The 22,205-nt window shown below is 47.9% G+C and overlaps 1 protein-coding gene across 1 annotated transcript; it reads right to left on the reverse strand.

Annotated features, from left to right (window-relative positions):
- Positions 1-633: 633 nt before the first annotated feature.
- LOC123488018 (FERM, ARHGEF and pleckstrin domain-containing protein 1-like) lies at positions 634-10,194 on the reverse strand. The gene is made up of 4 exons (XM_045219057.1): positions 10,095-10,194; positions 6,060-6,223; positions 1,153-1,260; positions 634-1,010 (listed from the first exon to the last, which is right to left on the reverse strand). The coding sequence occupies exons 1-4, from the start codon at positions 10,183-10,185 to the stop codon at positions 831-833; spliced, it is 543 nt and encodes a 180-aa protein (XP_045074992.1). The 5' UTR covers positions 10,186-10,194; the 3' UTR covers positions 634-830.
- Positions 10,195-22,205: the final 12,011 nt, after the last annotated feature.

Consider the following 22,205-nt stretch of genomic DNA (forward strand, 5'->3'; position numbering starts at 1 on the left):
GGGGTTTAATGGCACAGGCAGGGAGCCCAGCCAACAGCGAGTTGCAGTAATCCAGACGGGAGATGATTAGGACCTGTGCCGCTTCCTGTGTAAGGCAGGGTCGTACTCTCGAATGTTGTAGAGCATGAACCTACAGGATCGGGTCACCGCCTTGATGTTAGCGGACAACGACAGGGTGTTGTCCAGGGTCACGCCAAGGCTCTTCGCACTCTGGGAGGAGGACACAACGGAGTTGTCAACCGTGATGGCGAGATCATGGAACGGGCAGTCCTTCCCCGGGAGGAAGAGCAGCTCCGTCTTGCCAAGGTTCAGCTTGAGGTGGTGATCCGTCATCCATACTGATATGTCTGCCAGATATGCAGAGATGCGATTCGCCACCTGGTTATCAGAAGGGGGACAACACAACCAAACACTACACTACTGAAGACAACACAACCAAACACCACACTACTGAAGACAACACAACCAAACACTACTGAAGACAACACAACCAAACACCACACTACTGAAGATAAAACCACACTACAGGACGGTCAGCAAGACAACACCACTACAGGACGGTCAGCAAGACAACACCACTACAGGATGGTCAGCAAGACAACACCACTACAGGACGGTCAGCAAAACAACACCACTACAGGACGGTCAGCAAGACAACACCACTACAGGACGGTCAGCAAGACAACACCACTACAGGACGGTCAGCAAGACAACACCACTACAGGACGGTCAGCAAGACAACACCACTACAGGACGGTCAGCAAGACAACACCACTACAGGACGGTCAGCAAGACAACACCACTACAGGACGGTCAGCAAGACAACACCACTACAGGACGGTCAGCAAGACAACGTACCTCTGGAAGGTGTACTGGCTCTCTGACCTGAAGTAGTACACATGAGACTTGAAGTGGAGCTTGAAAACGTAGTCCTTCTGGATGTTCTCCGTCTCCGCAGGAACTGTCAACGAGTAGCCTAGCAACGGGAGGCTGGCCAGAGGGTAGTCATCCTATAGGGGACAGAAGGAGAGGACCTTTAGACTACTGCATCCCATAATACATACTATATAATACACTACCCAGAGGGTAGTCATCCTTTAGGCTGAAGTTGGTGAAGAGCACCCAGAGTTAGGTTTAGGTTAGGGTCCTTACCTGATGTGATTTGTAGAAGAACAGGCTGAAGTTGGTTAAGACCACCCAGAGTTTCTGCCATCCATTACTGTTCTTAAACTTCCTCAGCAGGTTCCCTGATAACTGGTTCTGATAGGGGAGAGAGGACCAATACGAAGAGACATTAAGACAGGATTAACCAATAGGAAGAGAGATTAACACAGGTCCAACATGGCTACTGTATCAGGCATGCAAATGAATCCTACGGCGTTCAGCAGAAAAATAAACATCAGTACTGTCAGTAGCCTTTAACTCATTAACCCTTTATAGCTAGCAGGGATGCTAGGCCAACAGCCTCATGGTACTACTGATCAGTACTGTCAGTAGCCTTTAACTCATTAACCCTTTATAGCTAGCAGGGATACTAGGCCAACAGCCTCATGGTACTACTGAACAACTCATTAACCCTTTATAGCTAGCAGGGATGCTAGGCCAACAGCCTCATGGTACTACTGAACAGTAATATTGCCTGTTATGTGATCGTGGACAACATCTTTGCATGGACAGCTTGTGTGCCTGGTGGGAAAACTAGGAGCACCAGTCTAAAGAACGTGTTGAAGTTACAATGTTGTTGTATCCGGTTACATCACACCTCCCTGTAACAAGCATCAACTGTATTCACTTTGGTTCAGTCCCATATTTTTGCTACATTCCTAAGAGTCAATGTATAATTGGAAGCAGAGTGATATGTAACAGTATTTTGTGAAGTGCACCAGTCCCTCCTGCAGCAATGCACCCCCACAGCATGATGCTGCCACCCCCGTGCTTCACGGTTGGGATGGTGTTCTTCGGCTTGCAAGCAACCCCCTTTTTTCCTCCAAACATAATGATGGTCATTATGGCCAAACAGTTCTATTTTTGTTTCATCAGACCAGAGGACATTTCTCCAAAAAGTATGATCTTTGTCCCCATGTGCAGTTGCAAACCGTAGTCTGGCTTTTTTATGGCGATTTTGGAGCAGTGGCTTCTTCCTTGCTGGGCGGCCTATCAGGTTATGTCGATATAGGACTCGTTTTACTGTGGAAATAGATAATTTTGTACCTGTTTTCCTCCAGCATCTTCACAAGGTCCTTTGCTGTTGTTCTGGGATTGATTTGCACTTTTCGCACCAAAGTACCTTAATCTCTAAGAGACAGAACACGTCTCCTTCATGAGCGGTATGATGGCTGCGTGATCCCATGGTGTTTATACTTGCGTACTATTGTTTGTACAGATGAACGTGGTACCTTCAGGCGTTTGGAAATTGCTCCCAAGGATGAACCAGACTTGTGGAGGTCTAAAAAAATTTTCTGAGGTCTTGGCTGATTTCTTTTGATTTTCCCAAGATGCCAAGCAAAGAGGCACTGAGTTTGAAGGTAGGCCTTGAAATACATCCACAGGTACACCTCCAACTGACTGAAATGATATAATTAGCCTATCAGAAGCTTCTAAAGCCATGACATCATTTTCTGGAATTTTCCAAGCTGTTTAAAGGCACAGTCAACTTAGTGTATGTAAACTTCTGACCCACTGGAATTGTGATACAGTGAATTATAAGTGAAATAATCTGTCTGTAAACAATTGTTGGAAAAATTACTTGCGTCATGCACAAAGTAGATGTCCTAACCGACTTGCCAAAACTATAGTTTGTTAACAAGGAATGTGTGGAGTGGTGGAAAAGTTTTTAATGACTCCAACCTAAGTGTATGTAAACTTCCGACTTCAACTGTAGATAATAGAACAGTAGATAGGCATGGTGGTTTGAATCAGCAGGTCAAGCTCTCCATCAGCCTCTCTATTGTTCTAGATCTATGTGTAACAGCAGTCCCATACAGTCAGGTTCAGTTCTACAGATCCAGTTTAATACTGTTGTGTTCTATGTCATTCTGTTGGCCCAGTCCCTTTACTTCTCTTCTGGAGCTGGTGTCAGTAAAGGACAGGCTCTGGGCCCGGTACCAGCACACCACTGACAGAGATGCTGGACCCTGAACCCTCAGCCCTGGCTCTGGGCCCGGTACCAGCACACCACTGACAGAGATGCTGGACCCTGAACCCTCAGCCCTGGCTCTGGGCCCCGTACCAGCACACCACTGACAGAGATGCTGGACCCTGAACCCTCAGCCCTGGCTCTGGGCCCGGTACCAGCACACCACTGACAGAGATGCTGGACCCTGAACCGCTCAGCCCTGGCTCTGGGCCCCGTACCAGCACACCACTGACAGAGATGCTGGACCCTGAACCCTCAGCCCTGGCTCTGGGCCCGGTACCGTGCTAGGCCCCCTGCAGCCTGGTCTACGGCTAGAGAACAGCACCTCTAACTGACTGACTGGACCAGGGTCCAGGGAGACGGAGGGACAAAAGAGAGGGAAGGACAGTGAGAGAAAGAACAGGTAAAACACAGACAGACAGACAGACAGCACCAGTGTTAGACAGACAGACAGACAGACAGCACCAGTGTTAGACAGACAGACAGACAGCACCAGTGTTAGACAGACAGGTACTCTGGAGCAGACTGAACAGGAATATCAGATAGGGACAAGAGAGTGAGAGAGAGGGAAGACAATACCACACTGAGACACACTGAGACGCAATACACTGAGACACACTACACTAAGACACACTGAGACACAACACACTGAGACACACTACACAGACACACTGAGACGCAATACACAGACACACACTACACTGAGACACACTACACTGAGACACAATACACAGAAACAAACTGAGAGACAGTACACTGAGACACAATACACTGAGACACAACACACTGAGACACAACACACTGAGACACAACACACTGAGACACAACACACTGAGACACAACACACTGAGACACACTACACTGAGACACAATACACAGACACACACTGAGACACACTACACTGAGACACAATACACTGAGACACAATACACAGACACAAACTGAGACACAGTACACTGAGACACAATACACTGAGACACAACACACTGAGACACAACACACTGAGACACAACACACTGAGACACACTACACTGAGACACAATACACTGAGACACAATACACAGACACAAACTGAGACACACTACACTGAGACACAATACACTGAGACACAATACACAGACACACTGAGACACAATACACAGACACACACTGAGACACACTACACTGAGACACACTACACTGAGACACACTACACTGAGACACAATACACTGAGACACAATACAAAGACACAAACTGAGACACAGTACACTGAGACACAGTACACTGAGACACAACACACTGAGACACAACACACTGAGACACAGTACACTGAGACACAGTACACTGAGACACAACACACTGAGACACAATACACTAAGACACACTACACTGAGACACAATACACAGACACTAAACTGAGACAATACACTGAGACACACTGAGACACAATACACTGAGACACAATACACTGAGACAATACACTGAGACACAACACACTGAGACACAATACACTGAGACACAACACACTGAGACACAATACACTGAGACACACCACACATACACTAAACTGAGACACACTGAGACAATACACTGAGACACACTGAGACACAATACACTGAGACACAATACACTGACACAAACTGAGACACAAGACACAATACACTGAGACACACTACACTGAGACACACTACACTGAGACACACCATACATATACTAAACTGAGACACACTGAGACAATACACTGAGACGCAATACACTGAGGCACACTACACTGAGACAATACATTTAGATACAATACACAGTGACAATACACTGAGACACAATACACTGAGACACAACACACAGAGACACAACACACAGACACAATACACTGAGACGCAATACACTGAGACAATACACTGAGACACACTACACTGAGACAAAATACACTAAGACACACTGAGACACAGAGACATAATACACTGAGACACAATACACTGAGACACACCACACTGAGACAACAGTGAGACACAATACACTGAGACAATACACTGAGACAGCAGACAATGACACAGAGCGGTTAGACAGACAGTACTGTGGGTCAGGTAGGTACAGAAGACAGGGAGGTTAGACAGACAGTACTGTGGGTCAGGTAGGTACAGAAGACAGAGGTTAGACAGACAGTACTGTGGGTCAGGTAGGTACAGAAGACAGAGGTTAGACAGACAGTACTGTGGGTCAGGTAGGTTAGACAGACAGTACTGTGGGCCAGGTAGGTACAGAAGACAGGGAGGTTAGACAGACAGTACTGTGGGCCAGGTAGGTACAGAAGACAGGGAGGTTAGACAGACAGTACTGTGGGTCAGGTAGGTACAGAAGACAGGGAGGTTAGACAGACAGTACTGTGGGTCAGGTAGGTACAGAAGACAGAGAGGTTAGACAGACAGTACTGTGGGTCAGGTAGGTACAGAAGACAGAGAGGTTAGACAGACAGTACTGTGGGCCAGGTAGGTACAGAAGACAGAGGTTAGACAGACAGTACTGTGGGCCAGGTAGGTACAGAAGACAGGGAGGTTAGACAGACAGTACTGTGGGTCAGGGAGGTTAGACAGACAGTACTGTGGGCCAGGTAGGTACAGAAGACAGGGAGGTTAGACAGACAGTACTGTGGGCCAGGTAGGTACAGAAGATAGGGAGGCTAGACAGACAGTACTGTGGGTCAGGTAGGTACAGAAGACAGGGAGGTTAGACAGACAGTACTGTGGGCCAGGTAGGTACAGAAGACAGGGAGGTTAGACAGACAGTACTGTGGGTCAGGGAGGTTAGGACAGACAGTACTGTGGGTCAGGGAGGTTAGACAGACAGTACTGTGGGCCAGGTAGGTTAGACAGTACTGTGGGCCAGGTAGGTTAGACAGTACTGTGGGCCAGGTAGGTTAGACAGTACTGTGGGTCAGGTAGGTACCTCCACAGCCACACTAAAGTCCACCATGGACACGGAGGTGTTGCGGTGCCAGCAGACATGAACCGTAGTGTTTCCTCGCTGTGCTGCCTGACGCTCCAATGAGCTACGAGACGCACTCAGCTCCTCCTCTGGGTCTGCCTCCCCGCCACCCTCCTCTGGAGACTCTGAGAACAGCACCAAGAGGAAAGAATAAAGAGTTGATTAACCCAAACAGAGGAGAAGCTCTTCTCTCCCCCAGTCCGACTGAGGACAGGTTTAACGTTGTTTCTCAGAGTACAAAACATCCTTGTCACAATAACTAAATAAGAGAAGTGATCGTGTGAATAGATGGACTCAGAGTTAATCTTATAGGCTACATTTCTATACGGTCCGGTCATTTTAAATCTTGTTATTCCAAAACAGAAAAAGTACTCCGACATCTGTGCTTGACAACCTGTAAAAGATATTTGGTGGAGAGACAATGGGCAGGTAATGACAGGTACATAAAGACAGATATATAATAATGACAGGTACATAAAGACAGGTATATAATAATGCCAGGTACATAAAGACAGGTATATAATAATGACAGGTACATAAAGACAGGTATATAATAATGACAGGTACATAAAGACAGATATATAATAAGACAGGTACATAAAGACAGGTATATAATAATGCCAGGTACATAAAGACAGGTATATAATAATGCCAGGTACATAAAGACCGGTATATAATAATGACAGGTACATAAAGACAGGTATATAATAATGACAGGTACATAAAGACAGGTATATAATAATGACAGGTACATAAAGACAGGTATATAATAATGACAGGTACATAAAGACAGGTATATAATAATGACAGGTACATAAAGACAGGTATATAATAATGACAGGTACATAAAGACAGGTATATAATAATGACAGGTACATAAAGACAGGTACATAATAATGCCAGGTACATAAAGACAGGTATATAATAATGCCAGGTACATAATGACAGGTACATAAAGACAGGTATATACTAATGACAGGTACATAAAGACAGATATATAATAATGACAGGTACATAAAGACAGGTACATAATAATGCCAGGTACATAAAGACAGGTATATAATAATGCCAGGTACATAAAGACAGGTACATAATAACAAGGTGAGATAAAGTTTCATAGCAGCCAGATGTAATATCCATAAGAGTCACAGAGAGGAACCGTGGTTCTCAGAAACATCAACAACTCCTCCAAGAAAAGAAAAGCGAGAGGAGAGAACTGGGAGAACACCTGGAGATCATCTGACAGCAGCTCCACCGTGTGGCTAAATGAGGTTAGTTAGGGCTCAGCCTGTACCCTGTGGCTAAATTAGGTTAGCTAGGGCTCAGCCTGTACCCTGTGGCTAAATGAGGTTAGTTAGGGCTCAGCCTGTACCCTGTGGCTAAATGAGGTTAGTTAGGGCTCAGTCTGTACCCTGTGGCTAAATGAGGTTAGTTAGGGCTCAGCCTGTACCCTGTGGCTAAATGAGGTTAGTTAGGGCTCAGCCTGTACCCTGTGGCTAAATGAGGTTAGTTAGGGCTCAGCCTGTACCCTGTGGCTAAATGAGGTTGCTAGGGCTCAGCCTGTACCCTGTGGCTAAATGAGGGTTGGTTAGGGCTCAGCCTGTACCCTGTGGCTAAATGAGGTTAGCTAGGGCTCAGCCTGTACCCTGTGGCTAAATGAGGTTAGTTAGGGCTCAGCCTGTACCCTGTGGCTAAATGAGGTTAGCTAGGGCTCAGCCTGTACCCTGTGGCTAAATGAGGTTAGTTAGGGCTCAGCCTGTACCCTGTGGCTAAATGAGGTTAGTTAGGGCTCAGCCTGTACCCTGTGGCTAAATGAGGTTAGCTGAGGGCTCAGCCTGTACCCTGTGGCTAAATGAGGTTAGCTAGGGGCTCAGCCTGTACCCTGTGGCTAAATTAGGTTAGTTAGGGCTCAGCCTGTACCCTGTGGCTAAATGAGGTTAGCTAGGGCTCAGCCTGTACCCTGTGGCTAAATGAGGTTAGCTAGGGCTCAGCCTGTACCCTGTGGCTAAATGAGGTTAGTTAGGGCTCAGCCTGTACCCTGTGGCTAAATGAGGTTAGTTAGGGCTCAGCCTGTACCCTGTGGCTAAATGAGGTTAGTTAGGGTTCAGCCTGTACCCTGTGGCTAAATGAGGTTAGTTAGGGCTCAGCCTGTACCCTGTGGCTAAATGAGGTTAGTTAGGGCTCAGCCTGTACCCTGTGGCTAAATGAGGTTAGCTAGGGGCTCAGCCTGTACCCTGTGGCTAAATGAGTTAGTTAGGGCTCAGCCTGTACCCTGTGGCTAAATGAGGTTAGCTAGGGCTCAGCCTGTACCCTGTGGCTAAATGAGGTTAGTTAGGGCTCAGCCTGTACCCTGTGGCTAAATGAGGTTAGCTAGGGCTCAGCCTGTACCCTGTGGCTAAATGAGGTTAGTTAGGGCTCAGCCTGTACCCTGTGGCTAAATGAGGTTAGTTAGGGCTCAGCCTGTACCCTGTGGCTAAATGAGGTTAGCTAGGGCTCAGCCTGTACCCTGTGGCTAAATGAGGTTAGCTAGGGCTCAGCCTGTACCCTGTGGCTAAATGAGGTTAGTTAGGGCTCAGCCTGTACCCTGTGGCTAAATGAGGTTAGCTAGGGCTCAGCCTGTACCCTGTGGGAAGGTTAGGGTTTTCATGGCTGCTATGGGTCCTTTAACTCCGCCTGTAGAAGTAGTAGCAGTAGATAGTGTGACTTACTGCTGTCTGATAGGCTGGTGGACAGTAGATCAGAGGAAGGACCATTCATCTGTTCAGCCAGGTCTAGGGGTCAGGGGTCAGGGGTTAGGTAGTGTGACTTACTGCTGTCTGATAGGCTGGTGGACAGTAGATCAGAGGAAGGACTATTCATCTGTTCAGCCAGGTCTAGGGTCAGGGGTCAGGGGTTAGGTAGTGGGACTTACTGCTGTCTGATAGGCTGGTGGACTGTAGATCAGAGGAAGGACCATTCATCTGTTCAGCCAGGTCTAGGGGTCAGGGGTCAGGGGTTAGGTAGTGTGACTTACTGCTGTCTGATAGGCTGGTGGACTGTAGATCAGAGGAAGGACCATTCATCTGTTCAGCCAGGTCTAGGGGTCAGGGGTCAGGGGTTAGGTAGTGGGACTTACTGCTGTCTGATAGGCTGGTGGACTGTAGATCAGAGGAAGGACCATTCATCTGTTCAGCCAGGTCTAGGGGTCAGGGGTCAGGTAGTGTGACTTACTGCTGTCTGATAGGCTGGTGGACTGTAGATCAGAGGAAGGACCATTCATCTGTTCAGCCAGGTCTAGGGGTCAGGGGTCAGGGGTTAGGTAGTGTGACTTACTGCTGTCTGATAGGCTGGTGGACAGTAGATCAGAGGAAGGACCATTCATCTGTTCAGCCAGGTCTAGGGGGTCAGGGTCAGGGGTTAGGTAGTGTGACTTACTGCTGTCTGATAGGCTGGTGGACAGTAGATCAGAGGAAGGACCATTCATCTGTTCAGCCAGGTCTAGGGGTCAGGGGTCAGGGGTTAGGTAGTGGGACTTACTGCTGTCTGATAGGCTGTAGATCAGAGGAAGGACCATTCATCTGTTCAGCCAGGTCTAGGGGTCAGGGGTTAGGTAGTGTGACTTACTGCTGTCTGATAGGCTGTAGATCAGAGGAAGGACCATTCATCTGTTCAGCCAGGTCTAGGGGTCAGGGGTCAGGGGTTAGGTAGTGTGACTTACTGCTGTCTGATAGGCTGGTGGACTGTAGATCAGAGGAAGGACCATTCATCTGTTCAGCCAGGTCTAGGGGTCAGGGGTCAGGGGTTAGGTAGTGTGACTTACTGCTGTCTGATAGGCTGGTGGACTGTAGATCAGAGGAAGGACCATTCATCTGTTCAGCCAGGTCTAGGGGTCAGGGGTCAGGGGTTAGGTAGTGTGACTTACTGCTGTCTGATAGGCTGGTGGACTGTAGATCAGAGGAAGGACCATTCATCTGTTCAGCCAGCTCTAGGGGTCAGGGGTTAGGTAGTGTGACTTACTGCTGTCTGATTGGCTCAGTAGATCAGTAGGTCTGTTACTCTGCTCTGCCAGGTCTACAGCCATCCTGATGTCCTCCATCCATTTTACCATCTCTGATGCACAGCTAGGGACAAGGGACAGACATGGTTTAGATAGACAGCTAGGGACAGGGGACAGACATGGTTTAGATAGACAGCTAGGGACAGGGGACAGACATGGTTTAGATAGACAGCTAGGGACAGGGACAGACATGGTTTAGATAGACAGCTAGGGACAGACATGGTTTAGATAGACAGCTAGGGACAGGGGACAGACATGGTTTAGATAGACAGCTAGGGACAGGGGACAGACATGGTTTAGATAGACAGCTAGGGACAGGGGACAGACATGGTTTAGATAGACAGCTAGGGACAGACATGGTTTAGATAGACAGCTAGGGACAGGGGACAGACATGGTTTAGATAGACAGCTAGGGACAGACATGGTTTAGATAGACAGCTAGGACAGGGGACAGACATGGTTTAGATAGACAGCTAGGGACAGGGGACAGACATGGTTTAGATAGACAGCTAGGGACAGGGACAGACATGGTTTAGATAGACAGCTAGGGACAGGGACGGAGACATGGTTTAGATAGACAGCTAGGGACAGACATGGTTTAGATAGACAGCTAGGGACAGACATGGTTTAGATAGACAGCTAGGGACAGGGGACAGACATGGTTTAGATAGACAGCTAGGGACAGACATGGTTTAGATAGACAGCTAGGGACAGGGGACAGACATGGTTTAGATAGACAGCTAGGGACAGGGGACAGACATGGTTTAGATAGACAGCTAGGGACAGGGGACAGACATGGTTTAGATAGACAGCTAGGGACAGGGGACAGACATGGTTTAGATAGACAGCTAGGGACAGGGGGACAGACATGGTTTAGATAGACAGCTAGGGAGGGGACAGACATGGTTTAGATAGACAGCTAGGGACAGGGGACAGACATGGTTTAGATAGACAGCTAGGGACAGGGGACAGACATGGTTTAGATGACAGCTAGGGACAGGGGACAGACATGGTTTAGATAGACAGCTAGGGACAGGGGACAGACATGGTTTAGATAGACAGCTAGGGACAGGGACAGACATGGTTTAGATAGACAGCTAGGGACAGGGGGACAGACATGGTTTAGATAGACAGCTAGGACAGGGACAGACATGGTTTAGATAGACAGCTAGGGACAGGGGACAGACATGGTTTAGATAGACAGCTAGGGACAGGGGACAGACATGGTTTAGATAGACAGCTGGAGGGGACAGACATGGTTTAGATAGACAGCTAGGGACAGGGGACAGACATGGTTTAGATAGACAGCTAAGGACAGGGGACAGACATGGTTTAGGATAGACAGCTAGGGACAGACGACATGGTTTAGATAGACAGCCTAGGGACAGGGGACAGACATGGTTTAGATAGACAGCTAGGGACAGGGGACAGACATGGTTTAGATAACAGCTAGGGACAGACATGGTTTAGATAGACAGCTAGGGACAGGGGACAGACATGGTTTAGATAGACAGCTAGGGACAGGGGACAGACATGGTTTAGGATAGACAGCTAGGGACAGGGGACAGACATGGTTTAGGATAGACAGCTAGGGACAGACATGGTTTAGATAGACAGCTAGGGACAGGGGACAGACATGGTTTAGATAGACAGCTAGGGACAGGGGACAGACATGGATTTAGATAGACAGCTAGGGACAGGGGACAGACATGGTTTAGATAGACAGCTAAGGACAGGGGACAGACATGGTTTAGATAGACAGCTAGGGACAGGGGACAGACATGGTTTAGATAGACAGCTAGGGGGACAGGGACAGACATGGTTTAGATAGACAGCTAGGGACAGGGGACAACATGGTTTAGATAGACAGCTAGGGACAGGGACAGACATGGTTTAGATAGACAGCTAGGGACAGGGGACAGACATGGTTTAGATAGACAGCTAGGGACAGGGACAGACATGGTTTAGATAGACAGCTAGGGACAGACATGGTTTAGATAGACAGCTAGGGACAGGGGACAGACATGGTTTAGATAGACAGCTAACAGGGGACAGACATGGTTTAGATAGACAGCTGGACAGACATGGTTTAGATAGACAGCTAGACAGGGGACAGACATGGTTTAGATAGACAGCTAGGACGGGGACAGACATGGTTTAGATAGACAGCTAGGGACAGGGGACAGACATGGTTTAGATAGACAGCTAGGGACAGGGGACAGACATGGTTTAGATAGACAGCTAGGGACAGGGGACAGACATGGTTTAGATAGACAGCTAGGGACGGGGACAGACATGGTTTAGATAGACAGCTAGGGACAGGGAGACAGACATGGTTTAGATAGACAGCTAGGGACAGGGGACAGACATGGTTTAGATAGACAGCTAGGGACAGGGGACAGACATGGTTTAGATAGACAGCTAGGGACAGGGGGACAGACATGGTTTAGATAGACAGCTAGGGACAGGGGACAGACATGGTTTAGATAGACAGCTAGGGACAGGGGACAGACATGGTTTTTAGATAGACAGCTAGGGACAGGGGACAGACATGGTTTAGATAGACAGCTAGGGACAGGGGGACAGACATGGTTTAGATAGACAGCTAGGACAGACTAGTTTAGATAGACAGCTAGGGACAGGGGACAGACATGGTTTAGATAGACAGCTAAGGGGACAGACATGGGTTTAGATAGACAGCTAGGACGAGGGACAGACATGGTTTAGTAGACAGCTACAGGGACAGACATGGTTTGATAGACAGCTAGGGACAGGGGACAGGCATGGTTTAGATAGACAGCTAGGGACAGGGGACAGACATGGTTTAGATAGACAGCTAGGGACAGGACAACATGGTTTAGATAGACAGCTAGGGACGGCGACAGACATGGTTTAGATAGACAGCTAGGGACAGGGGACAGACATGGTTTAGATAGACAGCTAGGACAGGGGACAGACATGGTTTAGATAGACAGCTAGGGACGGGACAGACATGGTTTAGATAGACAGCTAGACAGACATGGTTTAGATAGACAGCTAGGGACAGGGGACAGACATGGTTTAGATAGACAGCTAGGGACAGGGGACAGCATGGTTTAGATAGACAGCTAGGGACAGGGGACAGACATGGTTTAGATAGACAGCTAGGGACAGGGGACAGACATGGTTTAGATAGACAGCTAGGGACAGACATGGTTTAGATAGCAGCTGGACAGGGGACAGACATGGTTTAGATAGACAGCTAGGGACAGGGGACAGACATGGTTTAGATAGACAGCTAGGGACAGGGGACAGACATGGTTTAGATAGACAGCTAGGGACAGAGGACAGACATGGTTTAGATAGACAGCTAGGGACAGGGGGACAGACATGGTTTAGATAGACAGCTAGGACAGACATGGTTTAGATAGACAGCTAGGGACAGGGGGACAGACATGGTTTAGATAGACAACTAGGGACAGACATGGTTTGAGATAAACAGCTAAGGGACAGGGGACAGACATGGTTTAGATAGACAGCTAGGGACAGGGACAGACATGGTTTAGATAGACAGCTAGGGACAGGGACAGACATGGTTTAGATAGCAGCTAGGGACAGGGGACAGACATGGTTTAGATAGACAGCTAGGGACAGACATGGTTTAGATAGACAGCTAGGGACAGGGGCAGACATGGTTTAGATAGACAGCTAGGGACAGGGGACAGACATGGTTTAGATAGACAGCTAGGACAGGGACAGACATGGTTTAGATAGACAGCTAGGGACAGGGGACAGACATGGTTTAGATAGACAGCTAGGGACAGGGGACAGACATGGTTTAGATAGACAGCTAGGGACAGGGGACAGACATGGTTTAGATAGACAGCTAGGGACAGGGGACAGACATGGTTTAGATAGACAGCTAGGGACAGGGGACAGACATGGTTTAGATAGACAGCTAGGGACAGGGGACAGACATGGTTTAGATAGACAGCTAGGGACAGGGGACAGACATGGTTTAGATAGACAGCTAGGGACAGGGGCAGACATGGTTTAGATAGACAGCTAGGGACAGGGACAGACATGGTTTAGATAGACAGCTAGGGACAGGGGCAGACATGGTTTAGATAGACAGCTAGGGACAGGGGACAGACATGGTTTAGATAGACAGCTAGGGACAGGAGACATGGTTTAGATAGACAGCTAGGGACAGACATGGTTTAGATAGACAGCTAGGGACAGGGACAGACATGGTTTAGATAGACAGCTAGGGACAGGGGACAGACATGGTTTAGATAGACAGCTAGGGACAGACATGGTTTAGATAGACAGCTAGGGACAGGGACAGACATGGTTTAGATAGACAGCTGGGACAGGGGACAGACATTTCGGTTTAGATAGACAGCTAGGACGGGGACAACATGGTTTTGAATAGGCAGCTAGGGACAGACATGGTTTAGATAGACAGCTAGGGACAGGGGACAGACATGGTTTAGATAGACAGCTAGGGACAGGGGACAGACATTGTTTAGATAGACAGCTAGAGACAGGGGACAGACATGGTTTAGATAGACAGCTAGGGGACAGACATGGTTTAGATAGACAGCTAGGGACAGGGGACAGACATGGTTTAGATAGACAGCTAGGACGAAAGGACAACATGGTTTAGATAGACAGCTAGGACAGGGACAGACATGGTTTGATAGACAGCTAAGGGACAGACATGGTTTAGATAGACAGCTAGGGGACAGACATGGTTTAGATGGACAGCTAGGGGGACAGACATGGTTTAGATAGACAGCTAGGGACAGGGACAGACATGGTTTAGATAGACAGCTGGGACAGGAGACAGACATGGTTTAGATAGACAGCTAGGGACAGACATGGTTTAGATAGACAGCTAGGGACAGGGGACAGACATGGTTTAGATAGACAGCTAGGGACAGACATGGTTTAGATAGACAGCTAGGGACAGGGGACAGACATGGTTTAGATAGACAGCTAGGGACAGACATGGTTTAGATAGACAGCTAGACAGGGACAGACATGGTTTAGATAGACAGCTAAGGGGACAGACATGGTTTAGATAGACAGCTAGGGACAGGGACAGACATGGTTTAGATAGACAGCTAGGGACAGGGACAGACATGGTTTAGATAGACAGCTAAGGACAGGGGACAGACATGGTTTAGATAGACAGCTAGGGACAGGGGACAGACATGGTTTAGATAGACAGCTAGGGACAGGGGACAGACATGGTTTAGATAGACAGCTAGGGACAGACATGGTTTAGATAGACAGCTAGGGACAGGGGACAGACATGGTTTAGATAGACAGCTAGGGACAGGGGACAGACATGGTTTAGATAGACAGCTAGGACAGGGACAGACATGGTTTTAGATAGACAGCTAGGGACAGGACAGACATGGTTTAGATAACAGCTAGGGACAGGGGACAGACATGGTTTAGATAGACAGCTAGGGACAGGGGACAGACATGGTTTAGATAGACAGCTTAGGGACAGGGGACAGACATGGTTTAATAGAAGTAGGAAGACAGACAGTTGATAGACAGTAACAGGACAGACATCGTTTAGTAGACAGCTAGGGACAGGGACAGACATGGTTTTAGATAGACAGCTAGGGACAGACATGGTTTAGATAGACAGCTAGGGACAGGGGACAGACATGGTTTAGATAGACAGCTAGGGACAGGGACAGACATGGTTTAGATAGACAGCTAGGGACAGAAGGACAGACATGGTTTAGATAGACAGCTGGACAGGGGACAGACATGGTTTTGATAGACAGCTAGGGACGAACATGGTTTAGATAGACAGCTAGCAGGGGACAGACATGGTTTAGATAGACAGCTAGGGACAGAGGACAGACATGGTTTAGATAGACAACTAGGGACAGACACGGTTTAGATAGACAACTAGGGACAGACAAACATGTTTGACAGAAGTTTGATAGCACTAGCGAGACATGGTTTGGATAGACAGCAGGGACAGGACAGACATGGTTTAGATAGACAGCTAGGACAGGGACAGACATGGTTTGAGATAGACAGCTGAAGGACAGACATGGTTTAGATAGACAGCTAGGACAGGACAGACATAGTTTAGATAGACAGCTAAGGACAGGGACAGACATGGTTTAGATAGACAGCTAGGGACAGGGGGACAGACATGGTTTGATAGACAGCTGGGACAGGGAGACAACATGGTTTAGATGAGACAGCTAGGAAAGGGGACAGACATGGTTTAGATAGACAGCTAGAAAAAGGGGACAGACATGTTTAGATAGACAGCTAGGACAGACATGGTTTAGATAGACAGCTAGGGACAGGACAGACATGGTTTAGATAGACAGCTAGGGAGCAACGGTTTAGATAGACAGCTAGGGACAGGGGACAGACATGGTTTAGATAGACAGCTAGGGACGACGACAGACATGGTTTAGATAGACAGCTAGGGACAGGGGACAGACATGGTTTAGATAGACAGCTAGGACAGACATGGTTTAGATAGACAGCTAGGGACAGGACGACATGGTTTAGATAGACAGCTAGGACGAGACAGTTAGATGAGCTAGGGACAGACATGTTTATTGGCACGAATGGTTTAGAAGACAGCTAGGGAACGAACATAGTTTTAGATAGACAGCTAGGGACAGGGGACAGACATGGTTTAGATAGACAGCTAGGGACAGGGACAGACATGGTTTAGATAGACAGCTAGAGGGACAAACATGGGTTTAGATAGACAGCTAGGGACAGGACAGACATGGTTTAGATAGACAGCTAGGACAGGACAGACATGGTTTGATAGACAGCTAGGGACAGAGGACAGACATGGTTTAGATAGACAGCTAGGGACAGGGGACAGACATGGTTTAGATAGACAGCTAGGACAGACATGGTTTAGATAGACAGCTAGGGACAGGGGACAGACATGGTTTAGATAGACAGCTAGGGACAGGGGACAGACATGGTTTAGATAGACAGCTAGGGACAGGGACAGACATGGTTTAGATAGACAGCTAGGGACAGGGGACAGACATGGTTTAGATAGACAGCTAGGGACAGGGGACAGACATGGTTTAGATAGACAGCTAAGGGACAGACATGGTTTAGATAGACAGCTAGAGACAGGGGACAGACATGGTTTAGATAGACAGCTAGGACAGGGGACAGACATGGTTTAGATAGACAGCTAGGGACAGGGGACAGACATGGTTTAGATAGACAGCTAGGGGACAGACATGGTTTAGATAGACAGCTAGGGACAGGGGACAGACATGGTTTAGATAGACAGCTAGGGACAGGGACAGACATGGTTTAGATAGACAGCTAGGGACAGACATGGTTTAGATAGACAGCTAGGGACAGACATGGTTTAGATAGACAGCTAGGGACAGACATGGTTTAGATAGACAGCTAGGGACAGACATGGTTTAGATAGACAGCTAGGGACAGGGGACAGACATGGTTTAGATAGACAGCTAGGGACAGGGGACAGACATGGTTTAGATAGACAGCTAGGGACAGGGGACAGACATGGTTTAGATAGACAGCTAGGGACAGGGGACAGACATGGTTTAGATAGACAGCTAGGGACCAGACATGGTTTAGATAGACAGCTAGGGACAGGGGACAGACATGGTTTAGATAGACAGCTAGGGCAGACACGGTTTAGATAGACAGCTAGGGACAGATGGTTTAGATAGACAGCTAGGGACAGGGACAGACATGGTTTAGATAGACAGCTAAGGACAGGGGACAGACATGGTTTGATAGACAGCTAGGACAGAGGGACAGACATGGTTTAGATAGACAGCTAGGGACAGACGACAGACATGGTTTAGATAGACAGCTAGGGACAGGGACAAACATAGTTTAGATAGACAGCTAGGGACAGGGACAGACATGGTTTAGATAGACAGCTGCAGGACAGACATAGTTTAGATAGACAGCTGGGACAGGGGACAGACATGGTTTAGATAGACAGCTAGGGACAGGGGACAGACATGGTTTAGATAGACAGCTAGGGACAGGGGACAGACATGGTTTAGATAGACAGCTAGGGCAAGGGGACAGACATGGTTTAGATAGACAGCTAGGGACAGACATGGTTTAGATAGACAGCTAGGGACAGGGACGACATGGTTTAGATAGACAGCTGGGACAGGGACAGACATGGTTTAGATAGACAGCTAGGGACGGGGACAGACATGGTTTAGATAGACAGCTAGGGACAGGGGACAGACATGGTTTAGATAGACAGCTAGGGGGACAGACATGGTTTAGATAGACAACTAGGACAGGGGGACAGACATGGTTTAGATAGACAGCTAGGGACAGGGGACAGACATGGTTTAGATAGACAGCTAGGACAGGGACAGACATGGTTTAGATAGACAGCTAGGGACAGAATGGTGTGACTGGGACAGACATGGTTTAGATAGACAGCTAGGGACAGGGGACAGACATGGTTTAGATAGACAGCTAGGGACAGGGGACAGACATGGTTTAGATAGACAGCTAGGGACAGGGGACAGACATGGTTTAGATAGACAGCTAGGGACAGGGACAGACATGGTTTAGATAGACAGCTAGGGACAGGGGACAGACATGGTTTAGATAGACAGCTAGGGACAGAGGACAGACATGGTTTAGATAGACAGCTGGACAGGGGACAGACATGGTTTAGATAGACAGCTAGGACAGACATGGTTTAGATAGACAGCTAGGGACAGGGACAGACATGGTTTAGATAGACAGCTAGGGACAGGGGACAGACATGGTTTAGATAGACAGCTAGGGACAGGGGGACAGACATGGTTTAGATAGACAGCTAGGGACAGGGGACAGACATGGTTTAGATAGACAGCTAGGGACAGGGGACAGACATGGTTTAGATAGACAGCTAGGGACAGACATGGTTTAGATAGACAGCTAGGGACAGGGACAGACATGGTTTAGATAGACAGCTAGGGGGGACAGACATGGTTTAGATAGACAGCTAGGGACAGATACATGGTTTAGATAGACAGCTAGGGACAGGGGGACAGACATGGTTTAGATAGACAGCTAGACAGGGGACAGACATGGTTTAGATAGACAACTAGGGACAGGGACAGACATGGTTTAGATAGACAGCTAGGGACAGGGGACAGACATGGTTTAGATAGACAGCTAGGGACAGACATGGTTTAGATAGACAGCTAGGGACAGGGGACAGACATGGTTTAGATAGACAGCTAGGGACAGGGGACAGACATGGTTTAGATAGACAGCTAGGGACAGAGGACAGACATGGTTTAGATAGACAGCTAGGGACAGGGAACGACAGACATGGTTTAGATAGACAGCTAGGGACAGGGACAGACATGGTTTAGATAGACAGCTAGGGAAGACATGGTTTAGATAGACAGCTAAGGACAGGGGGACAGACATGGTTTAGATAGACAGCTAGGGACAGGGGGACAGACATGGTTTAGATAGACAGCTAGGGACAGGGGACAGACATGGTTTAGATAGACAGCTAGGGACAGGGACAGACATGGTTTAGATAGACAGCTAGGGACAGACATGGTTTAGATAGACAGCTAGGGACAGACATGGTTTAGATGACAGCTAGGACAGGGACAGACATGGTTTAGTAGACAGCTAGGGACAGACATGGTTTAGATAGACAGCTAGGGACAGGGGACAGACATGGTTTAGATAGACAGCTAGGGACAGGGGACAGACATGGTTTAGATAGACAGCTAGGGAGGGGACAGACATGGTTTAGATAGACAGCAGGACAGGGACAGACATGGTTTAGATAGACAGCTAGGGACGACACATGGTTTAGATAGACAGCTAGGGACAGGGACAGACATGGTTTAGATAGACAGCTAAAGGGACAGACATGGTTTAGATAGACAGCTAGGGACAGACATGGTTTAGATAGACAGCTAGGACAGGGGACAGACATGGTTTAGATAGACAGCTAGGGACAGACATGGTTTAGATAGACAGCTAGGGACAGACATGGTTTAGATAGACAGCTAGGACAGGACAGACATGGTTTAGATAGACAGCTAGGACGGGGGACAGACATGGTTTAGATAGACAGCTAGGGACAGGGGACAGACATGGTTTAGATAGACAGCTAGGGACAGAGGACAGACATGGTTTAGATAGACAGCTAGGGACAGACATGGTTTAGATAGACAGCTAGGGACAGGGGACAGACATGGTTTAGATAGACAGCTAGGGACAGGGGACAGACATGGTTTAGATAGACAGCTAGGGACAGGGGACAGACATGGTTTAGATAGACAGCTAGGGACAGGGGACAGACATGGTTTAGATAGACAGCTAGGGACAGGGGACAGACATGGTTTAGATAGACAGCTAGGGACAGGGGACAGACATGGTTTAGATAGACAGCTAGGGACAGGGGACAGACATGGTTTAGATAGACAGCTAGACAGGGGACAGACATGGTTTAGATAGACAGCTAGGGGACAGGGGGACAGACATGGTTTAGATAGACAGCTAGGGACAGACATGGTTTAGATAGACAGCTAGGGACAGACATGGTTTAGATAGACAGCTAGGGACAGACATGGTTTAGATAGACAGCTAGGGAGGGACAGACATGGTTTAGATAGACAGCTAGGGACAGGGGACAGACATGGGTTTAGATAGACAGCTAACAGGGACAGACATGGTTTAGATAGACAGCTAGGGACAGGGACAGACATGGTTTAGATAGACAGCTAGGAACAGGGGACAGACATGCCGTTTAGATAGACAGCTAGGGGGGACAGACATGGTTTAGATAGACAGCTAGGGACAGGGGACAGACATGTTTTAGATAGACAGCTGGACAGGACAGACATGGTTTAGATAGACAGCTAGACAGACATGGTTTAGATAGACAGCTGGACAGGGACAGACATAGTTTAGATAACAGCTAGCGGGACAGACATGCGTTTAGATAGACAGCTAGGGACAGGGGACAGACATCGTTTAATGAACAGCTGGCAGGACGACACGCCGTTTAGATGAGACAGCTAGGACAGGACGGACATGGGTTTGATCAGACAACTAAGACAGAGGACAACATGGTTTAGATAGGCAGCTAGGGACAGGGACAGACATGGTTTAGTAGACAGCTAGGACAGGGACAACATGGTTTAGATAGTCAGCTAGGCAGGACAGACATGGTTTAGATAGACAGCTAGGACAGGAACAGACATGCCGTTTAGATAGACAGCTAGGACAGACGACAGACATGCTGTTTAGATAGACAGCTAGAGACAGGGACAGACATGGGTTTGTTGACAACATGGTTTAGATAGACAGCTAGGGACGGGACAGACATGGTTTAGATAGACAGCTAGGACAGGGGACAGACATGGTTTAATAACACTGGGACGGGGACGGACATGGTTTGGTAGACAGCTAGGGAAACAGACATGCGTTTTGATAGACAGCTAAACGGGGACAGACATAGTTTTAGATAGACAGCTAGGACAAACATGTTTGACAGACATGGTTTAGATAGACAGCTAGACAGGGACAGACATGGTTTAGATAGACAGCTAGGGACAGGACAGACATGGTTTAGATAGACAGCTAGGGACAGGGGACAGACATGGTTTAGATAGACAGCTAGGACGGGGGACAGACATGGTTTAGATAGACAGCTAGGGACAGACATGGTTTAGATAGACAGCTAGGGACAGGGGACAGACATGGTTTAGATAGACAGCTAGGGACAGGACAGACATGGTTTAGATAGACAGCTAGGGACAGGGGACAGACATGGTTTAGATAGACAGCTAGGGACAGGGGACAGACATGGTTTAGTAACACTAGAACAACAGGTTTAGAAGACAGACAGACATGCGTTTAGATAGACAGCTAGGACAGACAGGTTTAGATAACAGCTAACAGGACAACATGTTTAGATAGACAGCTAGGGACAGGGGACAGACATGGTTTAGATAGACAGCTAGGGACAGGGGACAGACATGGTTTAGATAGACAGCTAGGGTAAGGGACAACATGCGTTTTAATAGACAGCTAGG

Source organism: Coregonus clupeaformis, unplaced genomic scaffold (assembly GCF_020615455.1).
Source record: "Coregonus clupeaformis isolate EN_2021a unplaced genomic scaffold, ASM2061545v1 scaf2026, whole genome shotgun sequence".
NCBI classification, from domain to species: Eukaryota; Metazoa; Chordata; class Actinopteri; order Salmoniformes; family Salmonidae; genus Coregonus; species Coregonus clupeaformis.

Excerpts from the sequence above, each read along its gene's own strand:
- LOC123488018 (XM_045219057.1), bottom strand. The coding sequence starts at position 10,185 with ATGGTAAAATGGATGGAGGACATCAGGATGGCTGTAGACCTGGCAGAG. Across the intron at positions 6,224-10,094 it reads ACTGAGCCAATCAGACAGCA|AGTCTCCAGAGGAGGGTGGC; the intron begins GTAAGTCACACT and ends TGCTGTTCTCAG. Across the intron at positions 1,011-1,152 it reads TCTTCTACAAATCACATCAG|GATGACTACCCTCTGGCCAG; the intron begins GTAAGGACCCTA and ends TGTCCCCTATAG.